We start from the raw sequence: 21,163 nt of genomic DNA, 5'->3' as shown, positions 1-21,163 counted from the left end.
GTATTAATATGCAGTAATTGTCCTAGCTAATGTTCACTGTTTACCACAATCCAAGTGCTGTGGGAAACACTTGATACACATGTGCTCTAGTCTTTATAACACCCCTAGGAGGGCACTAGTGTTCCCATCCCTATTTGCAGATGAGCAAACTGAGGTTAGAAATTGGGTTGCAAAAAAAAAGAAAAAAGAAGAAGCATTAACCACCCACTGCCAAAAGATAACCAAAAGTTACTATTATAGTTCATTGTCTTTTTTTCCCTATACACATTTGAAAAATAAAACTGGGATCATACTAAAAAAAAGAAATTTGGTTGCCTACTACCAAGTTGTATGCACTGAGAATCAAACCAGATCTGCCTAAGTCTCAAGCCCTTTCTCAACCACTGCTGAGGAGAAATAACTCAGTGAAAGCAAATCAGTGTGTTTTAGTTAACTCATCACAAATGATGTTGCATACCATCCTCTAGACTCCAGTGAAGGGAACTTTGGGGGACCCTACAATTCTTTTGGCTCCCTTGGTGGTGAATCATTTCAGCTTTGCCTCCAGTGTGTCTGTCTTGGTGTTTAAGGGGTTTGCTGGGAACTTGGTGCTCCAAATCGTTGGTCAGCTTGCTCCTGCAAGGTGCCACTTCCCATGAGGACCAGAATGCTTCCTAAACATCAGTCCTGCCACACAGTTCTTTCCTAGCTCTGTTACCACCTATTCTTTACCTCATGTTTATTTTAATTGTTTTCATTGTGCTCCAGTACTTGTGACAGTTTTCTACTTTAAGCATTTTTAATTGGAGAGAGTTCAGTGACATTCAGTACACTCACTTGTACAGTCATCACTCCCTAATGTTTTAAATCAACTTGAAATGCACCTTTTGTAACTTCACCTCATTCTGACCATTAGTATTTTGTGAAATCAGAAGTTTGATGTCGAATATATGTTTCAAATGCACTTTAGGTTGTATAACTTCCAGTATATATAAAACACCTTCTCAAATGAAATGCCTTCTCAAAGAGATCTGTTTCACACTTTGGGAAATTGGGCCAGGATGGAGAGTCAGGGGCTTCCCCATGGACTCCCTTCCCAGACCTGTTTTCTCTATAATAAAAAAGTGATTTAACCTGAAGTTGTCTCCCACCTAGCACAGACTTTCTCTGACTCACGATTGAGGTGGTAGAGTTTCTCTTTAAGTCTTTGCCTTAGGACTCCTGTATTCCTGAGCTAGAACTTGATATAAAAATAGAATGTTAAGTATAACTTGAACATCTTCCAGTTTAACATCACACTTATAGGCTGTTGTTTCTCTTTAGAGTTTACAAAAAAGGGAATATGCCAAAGGTACTATTTTTAACCTTTAAAAAAATTTTAGGTTTGTGCATCTTTATAATCATATAGCTTTGTCTTAATTAAACTGTTTATATTTCTCTTTTAAAAACCCGCATGTAGTCACCTTTTATTTTTGAATAGATTCCTCAGCACGTACTTTTTGCCACACTCCTGGTTCCTGGCATACCCGCTTCCTGGTCAGTACACAGCCTCCCTAACTCCCAGGTGCTTTACATACTGTGCTCACCTGAGCATCTCGGTCCCTGATGAAGAAGAGCCATCACAAAGGAAAGGAAAGGGCAGGTTTGTCCCTTCACCTCTGGGAATGTCAAACTGATGTCTGATAATGTTGCCCTTCTGGGAGGGATCATAGATGGCTTTTTCTTGCACCTTCTGCCTTTTTCAAGCACTTTCCTTCTCTCATGGGAGTCCTTTCCAGCTCCCCACCATCTGGTGTTTAATTTCTTTTGCATGCATTGACTTTCTCTACTGGTAAAGGCTCCATCTACAGGGAGGGTGCTTGTTCTTTTGAATCAAAGTCAGATCTTGGGATGAGAAACTGAACACATTCCAACTGGCAAGGGCCATCCTGACCCCCCTGCGGCCATGTCTCTAGGACCTCTGCCCTGCCTCCCATCCCCACCCTCCCACTCAGGGTCTCACCAGCCTGAGGCCTTCTGAGGTTTGGGTGTTTTTAAACTGACTGATTGAGATATAATTCACATACTATACAATTTACCCACTTTGAGCATCCGGGCCTGGTTTTGAGTGTTGTGCAACCATCACCACAACCTCATTTTAGGCCATTTTGATCACCCCAAAAGTGAACCACCCATGTACTCATTAACAGTTACTCCCCTTCCCCCCTCACCCCCGTTCCCACTCCCTGGTAACCACTAATCTTCCTGCTCTATAGATTTGCATATCCTGGACTTGGTTCTGTAAAATGCACTCATACAGTATGTGCCTTTTGCGCCCGGCCTTCATTTAGCCTACCTCCTGAGGCATCCTTTCCTCCCCGTGCTTGAAAACTACTCCGCACTAGCCTTGGACCACCCGCTCCTGCCATTTCTAGCCCTTCTGAGCTTGTCTCCTCACAGTCCAGCCTCATTCCTGTTCATGCAGTGCCCTGACCCTTCCACTTCTCCCAGCACCTCCTGTTAACCTGCCGCAGCACCTACCTCCCCCCGAATCTCGTCATCTTCTAGACTTTTCTGTGTTGTCTAGTACCATTAACCACTGTAGCTATTTAAATTAAAAACTGCATTTCTCAGTTTTACCATGAAGCCACATGTGACCAGTGGCTACCATATTGGATAGTGCAGGACAAAAAACATTTCCATCATCACAGTCGCTGATCAGAATTGTTCTGGAGAGTTACTTTGCTTTTAAGAAAACAAAATAACTACCATTTATGAATTGTAGCCACTGTACTAGTCCACCCAGTAACTGGCAGCTTAGGAGGGTAGAGACTGAGACAGAGACGCTACAGTTTCTCTGTCACATGGCTGTATGGAGGAGAGCTGGGTTTTAACCCCAGTGAACCTGACTCAGCAGTCCCTGCAGGGCATATTCCTTTGGGAGTGAATCGTGGACCCTGGGGGCCCTGGTTTAAATTCCACATCTAGTGAAGCTTCATGAAGGCAGGGGCCATGTGGGTGCCTTGTTCACTGGAGCCCCAGGGGCTGGCAGATAATAAGCATTCAGGAAACATTTAATGAATGCGTAAACAAATAAATACCAAAAGATGACAGTTGTTTTTGTCCAAGAGCTTCCTGGTGTGTTTTTTTCCACAACAACATTAGACCTTTATTTAGAAATGTCCATCCTTGCCAGAAAAAAGGAATAACATATTTTCACACCTGGTTTATGGATTGCTAGATGACAGCCCCAAGTCCCTTAGAGCTACTTTACAGGAATCCTGCTAATAGTTTCCTGCCTGTGAGGAAGCTAGTTCCGGCAGCTGGTCTCCGGGCCCCTTTTCTGCTGGAGAGAGCCCCTTTGGCAGCAGGGACAGAGGGAACCTATGTGTGACCCTCTCGCCCTGAGAGAGCTGCCAACTTGGTCGTCCCTGAAGTGGAGTGTGCCCAGAGCCTGGGGCTTTAGAGTTTGAGGGTTTTTTTTTTTAATACATTATTTCTTTTTGGGGGTTTGTTTGTTTATGTATTTATGTATTTATTTATGTATGTGTGTGTGTGTGTGTGTATGTATGTATGTATGTATGTATTTATTTATAATGGAGGTACTGGGTATTGAACCCTAGGACCTCGTTCATGCTAAGCACATTTGTAAAGTTATAGGAGAGGGCTTAGCATGTGGCGGGGAAAGCTTGTATTTAGGAGTCCCTTAATCTGGTTGTAATACCAACTGTATGACCTTGGGCAAATGACTTGATTCAGCCTCAGGTTCCTCATCTGCCAAGTGGAAATGAAAGCACCCACACAGCAGGCTTGGGAAGATGAGAGATTGTCTCCATCGGTTGGCACAGTGCTGCCTTTGGCAAAAGTGCTAAGTACATCAAAGTTAAAAGTGAACGTCCCACAGCCCATTGATAACTGGTAAGCAGATGGGGTAAGTGTGCTTCCGGAATTTCTCTCTCTATACAAAAATTATGTATGTACATACATAATTTTTGTAAATAAAAGTGAGATCATGCCATAATGTACAGAATAGAATGTTCTGCAGTTGGCGTTTTTTTCAGTTACTGTGATGCGGGCATCCTTCCCTCTGGGCACATACACCGATATCTACCACTTTCACTTTCAGAGGCTACATAGCATTTCGTGGTTTCTCAATGACTTTCCTGTTGGACACAGGTTACTTCTAGAATTTTCACTATTATAAACAGTAAGAGCCAATTCAAGGAAGGTTCTGGAGGTCCATTAGAGGGGCATTAGTGCAACATCTTATTTTCAAAGCAAGTTACTTTATCATTTCATTTGATTTTCACAGAAACCTTACCAGAAAAGTAAAGCCCCAGTTACAACTAGGAAAACGAATTTGTCCAGAGGGACAGACATCCCGAGGAACCCGCTAATCGTGGCAGAAGGGGCCTGGGACTGTCCCCTCCAGTTAATGTTTGTCATGCTTCTGGATCAGGGGCTGTAAGTGCAAGGGCCAGGCCGGTGATGCAAGTGTATGAAAGGCGGCCAGTCTAAGAGGACAGGCGACACTTGGCTTCAGTGTCAAGGTGAGAATAGGGAGCGTGAGGGCTGTGGGCAAACGAAGGACATTCTTGGTTTCCTGGGGCCGGACACTGACCACTTGACTGGTTGACATGCAGAATCCCAGGCCCACAGATTGCTCGAGCTTCCAGTCTTAAAGAGAAGAGGGAAATGCGGATTCTTACATGAAATCTCCCAGATAACAAACGTAGCCAGCCAACTTGGAAATCTTCACCCCTTGCATGCCAGATTGTGAGCCCTGCTTCAGGCCCAAACTTCATTTTCTACTTGGATTATAAAACAGGTATCTAACATGTAGGGCACAGAGCTGGAACCTGATACAGTAGGCACTTGGAACAAGCGCCCAGAGTCCCCACTGTCCTATCATCCTGTGAGGTTATGTGGCCCAAAAAAGACCATTCCATTTTGTGATTTGCCCTCCTGACTTCCAGGAGCGTTTTGTCAGCCATCTTTGCTGGGTGTTGGTGAGCAAGACTTGACCCTGTTCACCATCTCCATAGCCGCCTTTGTGTACATTTTTTCTGCCCACCCAGGCCAGAGCCTTGGACAGCTTTCCCAGTGGGCTTGGGTGTGTCCAGTGAAGATCACTATGATTGCTGAAAGCAGCTATCCAATTCCCCTTCACTTTTCTCCCTCTCCCACTCTTCTGTTCTGGGGCAGTGTCATGGTTAAGAGTGGGAGCCCTATAGTCACACTGCTTGGGATCTGGTCCCTGCTGTCTCTAGGTCGTGGTATGGTCCTGAGCAGGTCGCTTTACCTCTGGGTGCCTCCATTTCCTTATCTGTAAACTAGAGGAAATGCTCAGCTCAGGAAATATTGGTTATCATTCTGTTGGTTTCCTCTCACTTTGCCAGGGGCTGTGCAGGTGCTGGTGGTACAAAGACAGACCACACTCTTGCCCTCAAGGAGCATGACCTTGACATAACTGCATGCAGTTGTCAGCAAACTGCTGACTCGGGGGCAGCGGAAGCCTTTCTCCTGTCAAGTTTTAGAGTTTTGAGATCATGTGAGTTCCCAGGTACCCGGAAGGCTGTGGTTCCAGGCTCCTTTGGGAACAGAGGCGGCTGCCCATCTCCTTTTTTTTTTTTTTCCCCCTTAATTTTTTTTTTTATGGTAGTATTGGGGATTGACCCCAGGACCTTGTGCATGATAAGCACGTGCTCTACCACTGAGCTATACCCTCCCTGCTGCCCATCTCCTTTCCTTCCTACCGGAGCCTTGAGGCAAACTCATGTCTGGACTAGTTCTGGATGACGGTGGCAGAGAATCTCCTGGTCCCTTCACTTCAACCTGGATCCCACCTTCCCAGAGGAGAGGAAGATCCCAGCCAACTCTCCTGCTGGCAGCTCCCAGACTCTCCCTATTTCCCAGCTTCCTGTGGTTGAGGTGCAAGATCACTTACCCTGGGACATCCCAGGGTTCTTGTCTAGTTCCAAGGCCTACACCTACATCCCCTCGACCTCTGCTGAGCTGTGACCCTGCGGCATGGACCCCCCTACACACACTCCCAAATCGCCCCTCTCTGGACCCATTTTGCTTGCACTAAACAGGAGGTGGTTTCTTCCCCTGCTCTGTTTCCCCGGGGATGAGGCAGACATGGTAGATAGGCTGTAAGCTTGGAATGGTTACTTTAAATTTGAAAATTAAAATTTCATTCCTCCTCTTTTTCCCCATTCATTCATTTAACATAATTATTGAGTTGCCACTGTGTGCCAATGATCTGGGGACACAATGATAAATGAGATGAAGTCCCTGCCCACACGTTTGAGTTGGGGAAGCAGACATTAAGCCACTAACCTCATTAATGAATATAAAAATCATAGAGATAAATCTGATATCAGAATGGAATGTAATTCTCTATGAGAGTGTAATAAGCTAGGACCTAACTGGGCAGAATGTCGGGGGATGGAGGAAGAAAGGGACCACGAGGTGCAAAGGCCCTGGGGCCAGCAGGTTGGCAGTTCCTCACAAGTTGAACACAGAGTTACCTGTGACCCATTCCTAGGTACATACACAAGAGAAATGAAAATATGTCCACATGAAAGCTCGTACGTGAAGGTTGATAGCATTATTATTCATAATAACCAAATAGGGAAACAACCTAAATGTCTATTGACTAATGAATGGATAAACAAAATAACTAAAAACAAACAAAAAAAAGGTATGCAATGAATACTATTCAGCCATAAAAAGGAATGAAGTACTGATTCATGCTACAATGTAGCTGAAGCTTGAAAACATTACGCTAAGTGAAAGAAGCCAGTCACAGAAGACCACATGTTGTTTGATTCCATTTATACAAGATGTCCAGAATAGAGAAATCCCTAGAAAGTATTTTGTGGGTTGCAGGGTGTTTTAGTTTGCTCAGGCTGCCATAACAGTGTACAACAGACTGGGGGTCTTCAACAGTAGACATGTATTTTCTCACAGTTCTAGAGGCCAGAAGTCAGAGATCAAGGCGTTGGGAGGGTGGGTTTCATTCTGAGACCTCTCTCCTTGGCTTGTCGATGGCCTTCTTTTGTCTTTGTCTTCACACGCTCTTCCCTCTCAGTATATGTGTCCTAATCTTATTTTAGGAGAACTGTCCTATTGGATCAGGTGACTTCTAATAACCTCCTTTTATCTCTTTTACCTGCACCCCAGTGTTCATAGCAGCACTAACTAGCCAAGACATGGAAACAACTTAAATGTCCATCGACAGATGACTGGGTAAAGAAATTGTGGTATATTTATACAATGGAATACTATTCAGCCATAAAAATAATAAAATAATGCCATTTGCAGCAACATGGATGGCCCTGGAGAATGTCATTCTAAGTGAAGTAAGCCAGAAAGAGAAAGAAAAATACCATATGATATCACTCATATGTGGAATCTGGAAAAAAAAAAGACAAATGAACTTATTTATAAAACAGAAACAGACTCACAGACATAGAAACTTATGTTTACCATTGAGGAAAGGGACGGGAAGGGATGAATTGGGAGTTTGAGATTTGCAGATACTGACTGGTATATATAAAATAGAGAAACAAGTTTATACTGTGTAGCACAGGGAACTATATTTGATATCTTGTAATAGCTTACAGTGAAAATTATGAAACGAATATACGTATATTCATGTATGACTGAAGCACTGTGCTGTACACTAGAAATTGACACAACATTGAAAACTGACTGTACTTCAATTAAAAAATAACTCTCTACTACATTAGAGTAAAAGACAACTCTAAGTCACATTTTGAGGAACTGGGGCAATAATTCATATATTAAAGATATGAATATATGAATGGGGGCATAACTCAGAATGGGGAGTGACTGCTGATGAGCACAGGACTTCTTTTCAGGGTGATGAAATGTTCTGGTATTTGTGGTGATCAGTGCACAAGTTTGTGAATACAGGCACGCCTCGGAGATACCACAGGTTCGGTTCGAGACCACCACAATAAAGCGAATATCACAATAAAGCAAGTCGTGAATTTTTTGGTTTCCCTATGCATATGAAAGTCATATCTGCACTATACTGTAGTCTATTAAGCGTGCAATAGCATTATATCTAAAAAAGCCAAAATACAGACCTATAATTAAGAAATATGTTACTGCTAAAAAATGTTAACCATCATGTGAGCCTCCCTCGAGTCATAGTTGTAACATCCAAGTCACTGATCACACATCACCATAACAAACATAATAACTAGGAAAGAGCTTGAAATATTACGATAATTACCAAAATGTGACACAGAGACACAAAGTGAGCAAATGCGGTTGGAAGAAATAGTGCCAAAAGAATTGCTCGTCACTGAGTTGCCACAGAACTTCGATTTGTATAAAACAAAATATCTGCAAAATGCAATAAAACAAGGTATGCTTGTGTACTAAAAACCACTGTCCACACTGAAAGGACAACTTTGCCCTGGGGCAAGAAGGAGCCTGGTTTGCAGAGAATGAAAAGGCAAATAGGGTGAGATGAACTGGTGGGGTTGGCAGGGGTCTCGAGACCCCAGGAGCCTGGATACTTCAAGGGTCTGTTCACTACATAAGACTGCCCTTCTGCACAGTGTATGGCCTTAAAGCTCATTATAAGGGACCCTTGCAAACTGGGGCTGGAACTGGATATTTTTATATTTTTTAAACCCTCAAAGGCCAACTTCTGTTCCTTGAGGGCAGTTTGCCATGGAGCAGACGGATGTAGCTGCAGAGAGCCTCTTGCTTATTGTCACATAGTGTTTCCTGTGTGACAGGCACTGTTCTAAGTCCTCCTCAACTACTAATTCATTTAATTCTCCTCACAATCCAGCGAAATAGGAGCCGCTACTCTCTTGCCCCAAGTCATGCTGCCCACACGACTCCTAAAATGGCAGTCAGAATTCAAACCCCGGAGGCCTGGCTCCGGGGTCCACGCTGTTTGTTACCCACTACACTGTGGTGCTTGCTCATAACAAGCCTGGGAGGTAGGGACGATTAGCCTAGGACAGCCCATTTTACAGATGAGGAAACTGAGGCCCAGAGATCTGAGTGACTTGGCTTGGGCCAGAACATGAGTTCGGATGAGAGGTTGGGATGGTGTGGGCACGTGCACGGGTAATTGACCTCGGCGCCTGGTCCTCACAGGAACAGAGCCAGGGGAGTTGGGTCTGGGGAATGCTTGTGATCCAGGAGAGGCAGGGCTCAGAGTTGGACCTGTGCTCAGCCTCCTGACTGCTTCCTCCAGCTCTCAACCCACCCTGGGGACGGCTCTTTGGCAAGGCTGCCCTGCCCAGGGGCTCAGGGCCAGTGTCAGAGGTGCTGAAGAGACGCCCAAGAGGGCGCTGGGGTGGGGGCAGGCACCTTCCTCCCAGCTTGAGGGTGGGTGCGGCCGAGGCCCGCGTGACCTTGTGGCTGACATTCCTCGGCAGCCACGTGGCCCCAACTGGCAGGGACAGCTGCGGACAGGGGCCGAACCAGCTTTGTTCCCAGGGTGGCGCCTGCTCTCCATCCAGGCCCTGCTCCTTCCCGGGCTCAGTGGGCAGCTGGCACTGTGGGTCCCCCGCTATGAGCGCCTAGAGGCACGGAGCCACCAAGGTCTCTCCGCGGGAGGTGCAGGGCTCTGGGAGGATGGGGCAGGACCAGACGAAGCAGCAGATCGAGAAGGGGCTCCAGCTATATCAGTCTAACCAGACAGAGAAGGCGCTGCAGGTGTGGATGAAGGTGCTGGAGAAGAGCTCGGACCTCGTGGGGCGCTTCCGCGTGCTGGGCTGCCTGGTCACGGCCCACTCGGAAATGGGCCGTTTCAAGGAGATGCTGAAGGTGGGAGCGTCCAGCAGCCGGCGTGGGAGGCTGGGGTCAGGGCTGGATCTCTCCCAGGCTCCCCGGTCCCCAGCCTGCCTCATCAGTCTCCCTGGTATCCCAGAGGCTAGTGGCTGAGTCCTGAGGCTCTGAATCTGCATCTAAGGCCCTGGGTCTCAGATGTTGGGTCTTGGCTCTGGATTTGGGCCTGGGGCCTTGAACTTTGTTGTCTGAGGCTCTGAGGTTCGCAGTCTCAAGGTATGGGGAGCTCAAGGCCAGGTCTCAAAGTCTAGGTGCCAGCCTTCCTGTCTAGGGTTCTGAGGCCGAGCCTGAGGGGGCACTGGCTCCAGGTTTGAGGCTGGGGCTGGGTGGCTGGTGGAGATTGCACACCTAGTCTCGGAACCAAAAGGTGAAAGCTGTGGGTCCGTGCTTGGGAGCTCCCAGGCTGCAGCTTCTAGTGTGTGGCTAGGGAGCAGAGAACGCATCTGAGCTTGGAGGGTGGGTACTCTGGGGCTGAGGCTTTGGGCTGTGAGGCTTGGAGGGGTGAAGGCTCGGGTCCGAAGCTCGGAGTCCGGGCTGACAGGCCCTGGCCTGCCACCCTGGTGGGCAGTTTGCTGTGGTACAGATTGACACAGCTCGAGAGCTGGAGGATGCCAACTTCCTCCTGGAGAGCTACCTGAACCTGGCGCGCAGCAACGAGAAGCTGTGTGAGTTTCACAAGACCATCTCCTACTGCAAGACCTGCCTCGGCCTGCCTGGCACAAGGGCGGGTGCCCAGCTCGGGGGCCAGGTCAGCCTGAGCATGGGCAATGCCTACCTGGGCCTCAGCCTCTTCCAGAAGGCCCTGGAGAGCTTTGAGAAGGCCCTACGCTATGCCCACAACAACGACGACGCCATGCTCGAGTGCCGCGTCTGCTGCAGCCTGGGCAGCTTCTACGCTCAGGTCAAGGTGGGCCCGGGGCCCCAGGGAGGGCGGCGGAGGATCGGGCTCTCTGGGATCCTCCCGTGAGCCCTACTCCCCTGTTGCAGCACCTCGGTCTGTCCTCCCACTTAGGTAGGGACGGGAATCCGAGAGGGAAAAGACTTACCCAGGAGGCTAAGACATGGCTGGGAAGGGCAGAGCCAGTATTCCAGCCTCGATCTGTCTGACTTCCTGTAGGAACGGGAAACTCCTAAGTAAGGATAGGTTGTGAACGTGCACTGGACAAGTCACCTCTCCTCTCTGAACCCATGAAATGAGGGAGAATAGGACTCATCTTACAGTGTGTTTGTAAGGATGCACTCATCAAAAATGTATTGAGCATCTACTATATCCTAGGCATTGTTGGCCTGAGGTGCAGCCGTGAAAACAACAGCAAAATTCCTGGGCTCATGAAGCTTGCATTCTAGCTGGGGGAGAAAGACAAATCAATATAACCAGCAGATCAAGTGTACAGCATGCTAGAAAGTGCTTGGGAGAAAGGTGAGCAGGGAACGGGCATTGGAAGTGCAGAGAATGGGGTGTTGCAGTTTCAAATGGTAGTTGTAAGACTTCGAAGAGGTGATGTCTGATGACTTGCAGGAGGTGAGAGGGTGAGGCACGCAGAAATGTGGCAAAAGAACAAGAAAGAGGGAACAGTTAACGCACAGCTCTGCCCTGGAGGGAGCTTACCTGGCATGTTCCAGGAAGGCTAGAGGCCAGCATGGCTGCAGCAGGTGTGTGAGGAGGTAGGAGGTGGTGGGATCAGAGAGGTAAGGGGGAGGGGAGAAGGCAGATTGAGAAGGAACTGACAGGGTCAGTGACTTCAGGCTTCCGGTCCTGAGCATTTGCTCTCCTTCTCCTGAGGCATCCAGGCTGCACTTGGCCCATGGGGGTGTCACCTGGCACATAGTAGATACTTAGTAAATCACGGGGTGTGTAAACACTGATGGATCAGAGAAAAGGAGAATCATCCACAATGACACTGAGGATTTTGTTTTCAGAAACTAGCTGTATGGGGAAGCCATTCAGTGAGATGCAACAGGACTGGAGAGAGATGGGGTGTCTTAAAACCTTTTTTATTATGAAAAAAATTAATCATACAGGAGAGCAAAGAGAGTAATATAATGAATCTCCAAATACCCACCACTTAGATTTATCAATTATTAATATTTTGCCATATTTGACTTACATATTTTTCACTGAAGTGTTGTGATATAAAATTATAGACGTCAAGATATTTTACCCTGAAGTACTTCAATATGCATTTCTGGGGGGAAAAAAACATTTTCTGACATAAGGACACTTTCTTACATAATCACTATACCATTATCAAAGACACCATAATGAGCAATTAATTATCTCTTGAATTTCTCTATTTACCCTGAAAATACGCCTTTACCCTTGGCTTGTTTGAATTGGAACACAAACGAGAATCACATTTGCGGTGGTTAATATGTCTCTCAAGTCTCTTTCAATAGAAAACTCCTACCCTCCCCTTTATTTTCCATGATTTATTGAAAAAGCCAGATTAATTACCTTGTAGAATGTTCTATCTTATCTTCTCATTGCTTCCTCAAGGAGTGATGTAACTTGTTTCTTTGTCTCTATTAGTGTCTATAAACTAGAAATTAGATGATGACTTGGTAAGATTTAGGCCACACGTTTTTGGTGGGGATATTGTATATGCAAGGCTGTGTGCTTCGTTTTACATCACAGCGATGGTTGCAGAAGTAACACCCTGATTCCTCTGTCTTCAGCGCTGCCTTCTTCCTTTCACAACCAGCAGGTTAATTTGTGGGGTGACTCTTTGGCTGTGAATGTTCAGTTCTGCAGCAACATTTTCCATAATGGCTTTAGCATCTATTGATGTTAGTTGCTGGAATCAATTCTTTCATTTCAACTCTCATGAAATGGCGATTTCCAAGTTTCCTCATGCCTTCTCTCATTATTAGCTGGGATTTTTCTACAAGGAAGAACTTTCCCTTGTTAATTGTTACTCTGAAATACAGTTCCTAAAGGAAAGGCAGAATAAGTACCTTTTGTCTGTCTTTGAATTATAATGAGTTGATGTAATGACTGTCTTCAATGATCACACTTTATTTGTTTTGCTTCCTCTTTTTGAAGTGCCATTATTAAATCATGGATTTTTAAGAATTTTCAGTATTCCTCAGTCAGTTGCAATCATTCTTCCTTTTGATGCTCATGTTAACTTTAGTCATTGGAATTTTCTTCTGTATGGCTCCTGTATCCTCTTTTTTTTTTTCCGATTGAAGTATAGTCCATTTACAGTGTTGTGTCAGTTTCAGGGGTACAGCATAATGTTTCAGGCATACGTATACATAAATATATTTGTTTTCATATTCTTTTCTATTATAGGTTACTATAAGATCTTGAGTATAGTTCTCTGTGACCTGTGTCCTTTTGAAGAGATTTCATTTAGTCTTTGAAAGAAAGCATTCTTGTTTCCTGGGACAATAACCTGCCCCAGGCTCATTCTGTATACAGTTGTCCCTCAGTATCCATGGGGGATTTGTTTCAGGACCCCTGAGCACACCATAATCCGGGAATGCTCAAGTCTCATGTATAAAATGATGAATTATTTGCATATAACCAACGTACATCCTTCCAAATACTTTAATCATCTCTGGATTTCTTATAATATCTAATACAATGTAAATGCTATGTAAATAGTCTGGTGTGTGGCAAGCTCAAGTTTTGCTTTTTGGAAAGTCCTAGATTTCTTTCCCAAATATTTTCAACCCTTGGTTGGTTGAATTCAAGCATATAGAGCCCTTGGATACAGAGGGCTCACTATATTTCCTGCCCCAGCCCTGGGACCAGCCATTCCTCCAGGTTCTTTTTAGTAGGAAATGGTACTTAAAGACCAAATGTGGGCCATCAGGGGTTGAAAGGGATAAATTGGGAGTTTGAGATATGAGGATACTAACTAATATATATATATATATATATATATAAAATAGATAAACAAGTTCATACTGTATAGTACAGGGAACTATATTCAATATCTTGTAGTGAAGTATAATGAAAAAGAATATGACTGAGGCATTGTTCTGTACACAACATTGTAAACTGACTATAATTCAATAAAAAATACATGTATACAAATGTGGGCTCTCAGGTTGCTCATCGCTACTCTTCAGTTGCTGGGACAACTGGACTTTATACTGATATTTCCAATTAAATCCAATGTTTCATGATTTTCCTTATTTCAGACTTGATTCTCTTTTCTCTTAAACTGAAAATCTTGGTTTCCAGCAACATAATTAAATGTTTACTTAATTCTACAAAGTGCATAAAATAGTTTCAAAAGACAATACCAATATTACTAAAAAAAAAAAAAAAAGACCCATAAATTAAGTTTAAGATTTCTTTGCCATTCTTTTGTCTTTATAATATACCCCACTATAGCTAAACTAGGTATATGTTTTAAGGTCATTGGAAATAATAACTTTCTTTGTATGGTTATATTAATATATACTATAATATAATATAATTATAAAAGTATTATAATACGTTATAATATACCTTGATTGTATTATAATACATACTTATAATTAATTATAAATATAGTATTAATATGATGATATACAGTTAAGGTCATTTATTTCCATTTTCTATTTTTAGGGCTTTTAAAATTAAATTTAATATTTTTAGGAATAAATAAGTAAACCTAATTACCTCCCCCACCAAAAAACAAAAACCTAATTACCTCCCTTCCAAAAAAATTTAATAATTTTAAAACTGTAAAGCATTTACATGGCTTCAAATTAAAAAGTACATAGCAAAGTATATTAGGAACAAGTTTTTACTGGGGTTATTGAGAGCTCTCTTTTGGTTATATTAACGTGTTAGATATGAAATAAAAATTCAAATAAATTTTCTACAAAAAAGAACAGAGAAATGGGGCTGTAGCTGAATGGGACATGGGTGGTTTGATTTTGGTTTTAGTTTTTAAATGAGGTAAGAAATATCAGAATGTGTTTGTACGCTAATGGGAATGATTCAATAGAGGGAGACTGGGGTGGGGATTCCAGAGCCCACGTGGCGGGGGTCCTATTAAGTCTGACAGGAGCAGGGGGTAGCTGGAGGGAGGCAGAGTGGGAACAAATCTGGTAGATCTGATGGATAAGATGGATAAGGGCGCCTCTCTGATTTTCTTCTGTTTTCTCAGTGGTGTATATGGTCAGGTCATTTGCTCATAATGGGCAGGTTGAAAAGACATTTGGAAGTTTGAGGAGAAAGAAAGGATGAGAGAATGATTTCCTTGCCTCCATGAGTCTGTCCCGATGCTCCCTGAGCCAACTGCGCTGGCAGTCAGTTATCAGGAGCCTCCAGTGCGCGGCTCCTGCTGGGAGTCTGGAGGCAAACTCCAGTGCAGTCAGGGTGGGGCTCTGATATCCCCACAGCTACCCTTCTGTGTGTCTCTGAAGTTGAGGGACTGGGTGAGAAGAGAAGCCAACTGTATTTCCCTGCTTCTCATTCATTCACTCAGCACATACTCATTGTGCACCTGCTAGGCGCCAGGATCTGTGCTATGCTCTCTCCATACGTCAGCAAACCGGGTGAAAACCCCTGCCTTCATGGAGCCCACACCTTTGCACTGGCTGTTCCCTCTGCCTGGATCACTCCTTCCCAGAATGAATGAGTGAACACCTGGTGGAACTATGGGGCCCCCTGATTGCTGGAAAAGTCAGGCCATGGAGCCCTCGACTTAGGGGCAGCTCCTGCCATTCAGTGTGCCCCCTCCCATCTCACCCTCTCTGTCCCCTGCAGGACTACGAAAAAGCCCTGTTCTTCCCCTGCAAAGCCGCAGAGCTCGTCAACGACTACGGCAAAGGCTGGAGCCTCAAGTACCGGGCCATGAGCCAGTACCACATGGCTGTGGCCTACCGCCTGCTAGGACACCTGGGCAGTGCCATGGAGTGCTGTGAGGTGGGGCAGCAGGGAAGGGGCAGGTGGAGGGTGGTGGTGTGGGCTGGGGTCTGGGGCCCAGGACAGCAGGACCTCTTCCTGCCAGCTCAGCCCACTGAGGCCCCCAAGGCTGGCCCCTGGTCCCTCCTCTCTAGAGCTGAGCCTCTGAAGGATGTGTGTCTTCCTACCTTCTCCCTGCTCCAAAGCTCATTCCCTTCCAGTCCATTCTCAGGGAAAGGGTCTTCTCTCTATGCCCACCCCTGCACACTGCCTGTCAGATACCCTCTCTGTGGGGCACTTTAAGTAGGAAGAGATCCAGTCTCTGGAGTTCCACAGACCTGGGTTCGAATCCCAGCTTTGCCACTTACTAGCCAGATGACTTTGGTCAAGTCACTCCTGCTCTCTGAGCCTCAGTTTCCACTTCAGTGGGTGCTGTCAGGCCTCAGTGGTTCGGTGTGTGGGGCCTCAGCACTGTGAAAGGTGTGTTGGGCTCTGAGGATGTTGGGGACCCTGGACTGCCTGTCAGAGGGGCCCACTGGGTGCGGGTGCCCTAGTGATGAGGGCAGATGAGCAGGCCTGAGTGACCAGCCTCCGTCGCAGGAGTCTATGAAGATTGCACTGCAGCATGGGGACCGGCCACTGCAGGCGCTCTGCCTGCTCTGCTTTGCTGACATCCACCGGAGCCGTGGGGACCTGGAGGTGAGGTCACTGGGATGCGGGGGGAGGCTGTGTGGGCCTGGCTTAGCCTGACTCCACCCTGCCACCTGGCTGCACAGACAGCCTTTCCCAGGTATGACTCCGCTATGAGCATCATGACCGAGATTGGAAACCGCCTGGGACAGGTACAGGTGCTTCTGGGTGTGGCCAAGTGCTGGGTGGCCAGGAAGGCACTGGACAAGGTGAGGAGGGCCCCTTTCCTGCAGCCCCCAGCCCTCCCAGTGCTCCCACTTGGGGCCACTAGGTCAACCAACAACCTGTGGGTCTGATTTTGGGCAGGACTCTTTCAGACACTTTGTCTAACATAAGCCTCACCCCAATCCCACGAGGCAGGGGGATTCCAGGTCATTTTCCAGGCTCCGAGAAGGCCCAGGCAGGCAGCTAGTAAATGGGCCAGACCTGGGGTTTGAACTCAGCATGCTTCAACTGCCTGCTATGATTTCACAACACCCCGAAAGACAGGAATACTCTTCCCATTCTGTACCTGAGTAAACTGAGGCAGGGGATAACCTGCCCACACAACTCTTGTGACTGTACCCCAGCCTCTTCCTGCTACCTTTGCACACAGGGCAGCTGCTCAGCGGTGCTGCCCTCCCCAGACCCTACCCTCCCTACCCCTTCCTTTCCTATGAGCCAAGGACTCTGTTGGACGGCTCTGCCCACAGCCCTGGCCTGTGCTCACCTTTCAGGCTCTGGATGCCATCGACAGAGCCCAGGACCTGGCCGAGGAGGTGGGAAACAAGGTCAGGCCTGATTCCATCTGCTGGGTCTGGAGTCAAGAGCTCCAAGGTGGGATCTTGGGTGGGTGGGGAGGGCCTCCCTGACTGCATTTATGCCCTGAGCCCCTCCTGATCTCCAGGAGCTGCCCCCAGTCATCCCCAGACCCTGGTTGTTTCTCCCGGGGATATCAGAATTCCTTAGAGGTTTCTTGATGGTCATTAAAACTTCTAACAATGGCCTCCACTCATAGAGAGGTGGACACCACAGGACTCTTTCTAGGTGTTGGTTCCAGGCCTCACTGGCTCCCTGCAGTGTGGGTACAGCAAGCCCCATTTCACAGATAAGGAATGTAAGGCTCAGAGAGGTGCTCAATGTCCCACATCTGGTGACTGATCTGTCTTCAAAACCCATGTTCCTTCCTCTCCAAATTTAATAATCGTATGGGAACCTTTAAATATTAAAAATAGGCTCAGTGTTCTCAAAGTCTTCTAGAAGATGTTCATTTCTCAGGAGTCAGGTGTACAGTCTAATTAAAATGCCAAATACATGTGCCCTTGGCTGGATTATAGCTGCTCTGGTTTACCCAAGTATCTCAGACACATCAGAAATGCTGATGAACTGTTGTGTGTATTTAATTAACAAAAACAGGAAAGCAAATTAATTATTGAGTCAATGCAGCAGGCTTGGTCAATAAAATCCTTCCAAAACATGGGGTCCCCAGGCACTCCTTGGAGTGAAAATCACTGATCTGACCCACCCCCTTATCTTGCATGCGGGGAAACCAAGGCCCAGAGAGGGCAGGACGTTTTTCCTAAGGCCATCAGCCAGGCAGGTACACAGCTAGGACTGGCCCCCGGGTGTACTGACTGCCCAGTGGCCCTGCGGGGACAGCTGCTCGGGCTGGGCAAGGAGGGAAGCAGGACCGCTGCTCTCGCACCAGCACTGACTTGGTCTCGTCCCCGCCGGCCGCAGCTGGGCCAGCTCAAACTGCACTGCCTGAGCGAGAGCATCTACCGCAGCAAAGGGCTGCAGCGCGAGCTGCGCGCGCACCTCGTACGCTTCCACGAGTGCGTGGAGGAGACCCAGCTCTACTGCGGGCTGTGCGGCGAGTCCATAGGCGAGAAGAATAGCCGGCTACAGGCCCTGCCCTGCTCCCACATCTTCCACCTCAGGTGAGCGCCCCGCCGGTGGGCACGGGGCCCGCGGGGTCTGTAGGGCGCTCTGGGGCCTCATCACAATAGTAACACGAACAGCACACACATAGTGCTTTCTGCATCCCGTGCCTGTTCTAAGAGTTTCCTGACTAATAACTCATTGAATCCTCCCAGCAGCCCTATGACATGGATGTTCTTCTATTATTCTCCCCAAAGAGGATTCAGAGAGGCTTTTCATACGTCATGGGATATAAACACCCAGGACTAGAGCTGTCTCCATCCCAGCCTCCTGACTCCCAGCTCAGGCTCTGCTCTGAAGCCTCCCTGGACAGAGTTCAAGGGAGAGGGGGCTGCCGGCAGGAGCCCGGGAGCTGTCATACCTTCTGCACCTGCAGAGGGGAGGGGAGGGGAGGAAAGAGAGCCGGGCCCTGGATGGAAGGACAAGCCCTTTGAGTGGACAGAGCCCTTTGCCTCTTAAGGTGCCTGCAGAACAATGGGACGCGGAGCTGCCCCAACTGCCGCCGCTCGTCCATGAAGCCCGGCTTTGTGTGACCCCGACAAGTCATGGGCTTCTGCTTCGGCCCCCTGCTCCTCCTCTACCCCGACGCTGGAGGCCTCCCCACCCGCCGTGCCTCCCACGCCTGTTTACTCCTGGGGCAGCCTCCAGGGCCTCCTCCGGCCTCAGCCAGGGCCTGCCCACTGCTCTCCCCCAGGCCCAGCTGCCCTCCCCTGCCTCCTTGTACTTTGGTCTTTATAGAAAAATAAACCATTTGTACCTGGTCCCAGCGATTCTGACTTTCCCTGCCTGAAGTGTGAAGGGCGGGAGATGGTGGGTGTGAGGCTCTCCACATGAGCTTCCTCAAACACACGTGTCCCTCGCACATACAGATGAGTGCCTGCAGCTGCCCTTCCAGGTTCCTGGGGTGCCCCCGTGAGCCAGATTCCTGCAGGTGAGGACACCTTTAGAAGCTGAAATGCTGACATGCAACAGTGGGAAGGATGATGTGATAAACTATAAACATAGTAAAGCAACAACATAGAAAGTCCGCTAGAAAGATGTTATGGACTGAATTGTGTCCCCTCAAATTCATATGTTGAAGCCGTAACCCCCCAGGGTGACTGTATTTGGAGAAGGGCCTTAATCAGGGTGGGGCCCTAATCTGTTAGGACTGGTGTCGTCATGAGAAGAGGAAGAGACACCAGAGAGCTTTCTCTCTCCCTGTGCTGCACAGAGAGGACAGAGAGGACACAGGAAGAAGGCAGCCATCTGCAAGCCGGGAAGAGAAGCCTCACCAGAAACCCAGCTCCCCCACACCTTGATCTCGGACTTCCCAGCCAGCCAGAACTGTGAGGAAATATATTTTTGTTATTTAACCACCCAGTCAGTGGTATTTTGTGATGGCGAAACTAATAGCAAAAACTAGAAGACTAATACAAAAGTGATAAGGGCTTTGAAACAGTAAAGAGTAGAACAGCATTCCTCTTTCTCCTCTTCCTCCCTTTCCCTTCTCATCCTAAAACCATTAGGTGAGACAGAGCAAGACAGGCATCCAGGTGGAAGGGTGGCCTGGTGTGGGGTGTTGGAACCCAACCAGGTGAGGGAGTGTCCCCACAGGCGAAGCCCCAGTGTGGAGAGGTAGAGCCTGCGTGGAAAGCGAAGGGTATCCACACACATGGGGCCTCATCCTGGAGTGTCAGAGCCTAGGGTGGGTGAGAAAGGGGTTCACACAATGGCAGGGCTTGGTGCTGGGTATTGGGGCCAAGCAAGATGAAGAGGATGTCCATGCAGACAGGTGGTCAGGGAGCTGGAGCCTGAACAGGGCAAGGAGGGCACCTATGCACAGGGCAGCCTGATGTGGTGTGTCAGAGTCAGAGCAGGGTGATGAGGACACCCTGGGGGAGAAAGGCTAGCATGGGAGCCTGAGGAAGGCATCCATGTGGTGGTGGTGGTGGTGGTGGGTGGGGTGCCATCCACTGCAGAGTGTCAGAGACCAAGCCGCGGGGGGAAGGCAGCTTGGCATGGATTGTTGGAGCCTTAATGGGGTAAGGAGACACCCAAGTTGGAGGTCTGGTGTGAGGTGTCAGATCTTGAGTAGAGCAAGTAGGGTATATACGTGGGGCATTTGGACAAAGATAGAGTAACAAAGGATCTGTGTCTGGAGGGGAGTGGCAATGAGAAATTGATTACATAGAGGGGTTGATCAATCCTCATTGCCTCCCAAAGCCCCGTCTCCAATACCTTAAATTGAGGGTTAGAGCTTCAACACATGAATTTGGAGGAGAGAGATACATTCAGTTCATAGCAATGATTTACTGGATAAAATAAGAATCCATACTGATCTAAATAAATAAATGAATAAATTGAAAATTTGATGAAGGATGGGATATTTACATAGTTCCAAATTACTTCCCCACAAAATGCCTATTAATTTCAAGGGGAAAAAAGAGCAACTTCACAATGGAGGTTTGCAGACACCAGATTCATCAAGTGAGAAAGGTTAACATCTCCAGTAATGGGAAACAAAATGAATTCTGCTGCTACCTGAATGAATGGAGTGAGAAACTCTGCACCTCTTCTGTGGTCTTCCTGCCAAAGATGAATCATGAGGAAATCACAAGGAAACTCCAAGTAAACACAAATTTAGAAATATCCTACAAAGTAACTGTAATCTTCAAAAGTGTCAAGGTCATGAAGCCAAGGAAAGACTGAGAAATGATTCCAGATTGAAAGAGACTCAAGAACTACAAGTAAATACAATGCCTGATTGTGCTCTTGATTCTGGACTGGATCCCAGTCCGGATCCAGTGTGTCCTTTAATGCTGTAAAGGACATTAGTGGGACAACTGGTGAAATTTGGAAGGGATCGGAGTATTAGATGGTAGAAACATATCAAGGTTAACTTCCTGATACTGA

The 21,163-nt window shown here is 47.1% G+C and overlaps 1 protein-coding gene across 1 annotated transcript; it reads left to right on the top strand.

Moving 5' to 3' along the window:
- The first annotated feature begins 9,404 nt into the window (after nt 1-9,404).
- Nucleotides 9,405-19,031, top strand: RAPSN (receptor associated protein of the synapse). The gene is made up of 8 exons (XM_006212252.3): nt 9,405-9,786; nt 10,376-10,714; nt 15,521-15,679; nt 16,259-16,357; nt 16,435-16,557; nt 17,065-17,118; nt 18,068-18,267; nt 18,729-19,031. Exons 1-8 carry the CDS (start codon nt 9,595-9,597, stop codon nt 18,799-18,801), a joined length of 1,239 nt encoding a protein of 412 aa, XP_006212314.1. The 5' UTR covers nt 9,405-9,594; the 3' UTR covers nt 18,802-19,031.
- Nucleotides 19,032-21,163: the final 2,132 nt, after the last annotated feature.

This window comes from Vicugna pacos, chromosome 10, assembly GCF_048564905.1.
Source record: "Vicugna pacos chromosome 10, VicPac4, whole genome shotgun sequence".
Lineage (NCBI taxonomy): Eukaryota > Metazoa > Chordata > Mammalia > Artiodactyla > Camelidae > Vicugna > Vicugna pacos.
Note: the sequence above shows the minus strand (reverse complement) of the source record. Positions and strands in the feature narration are given on the sequence as shown.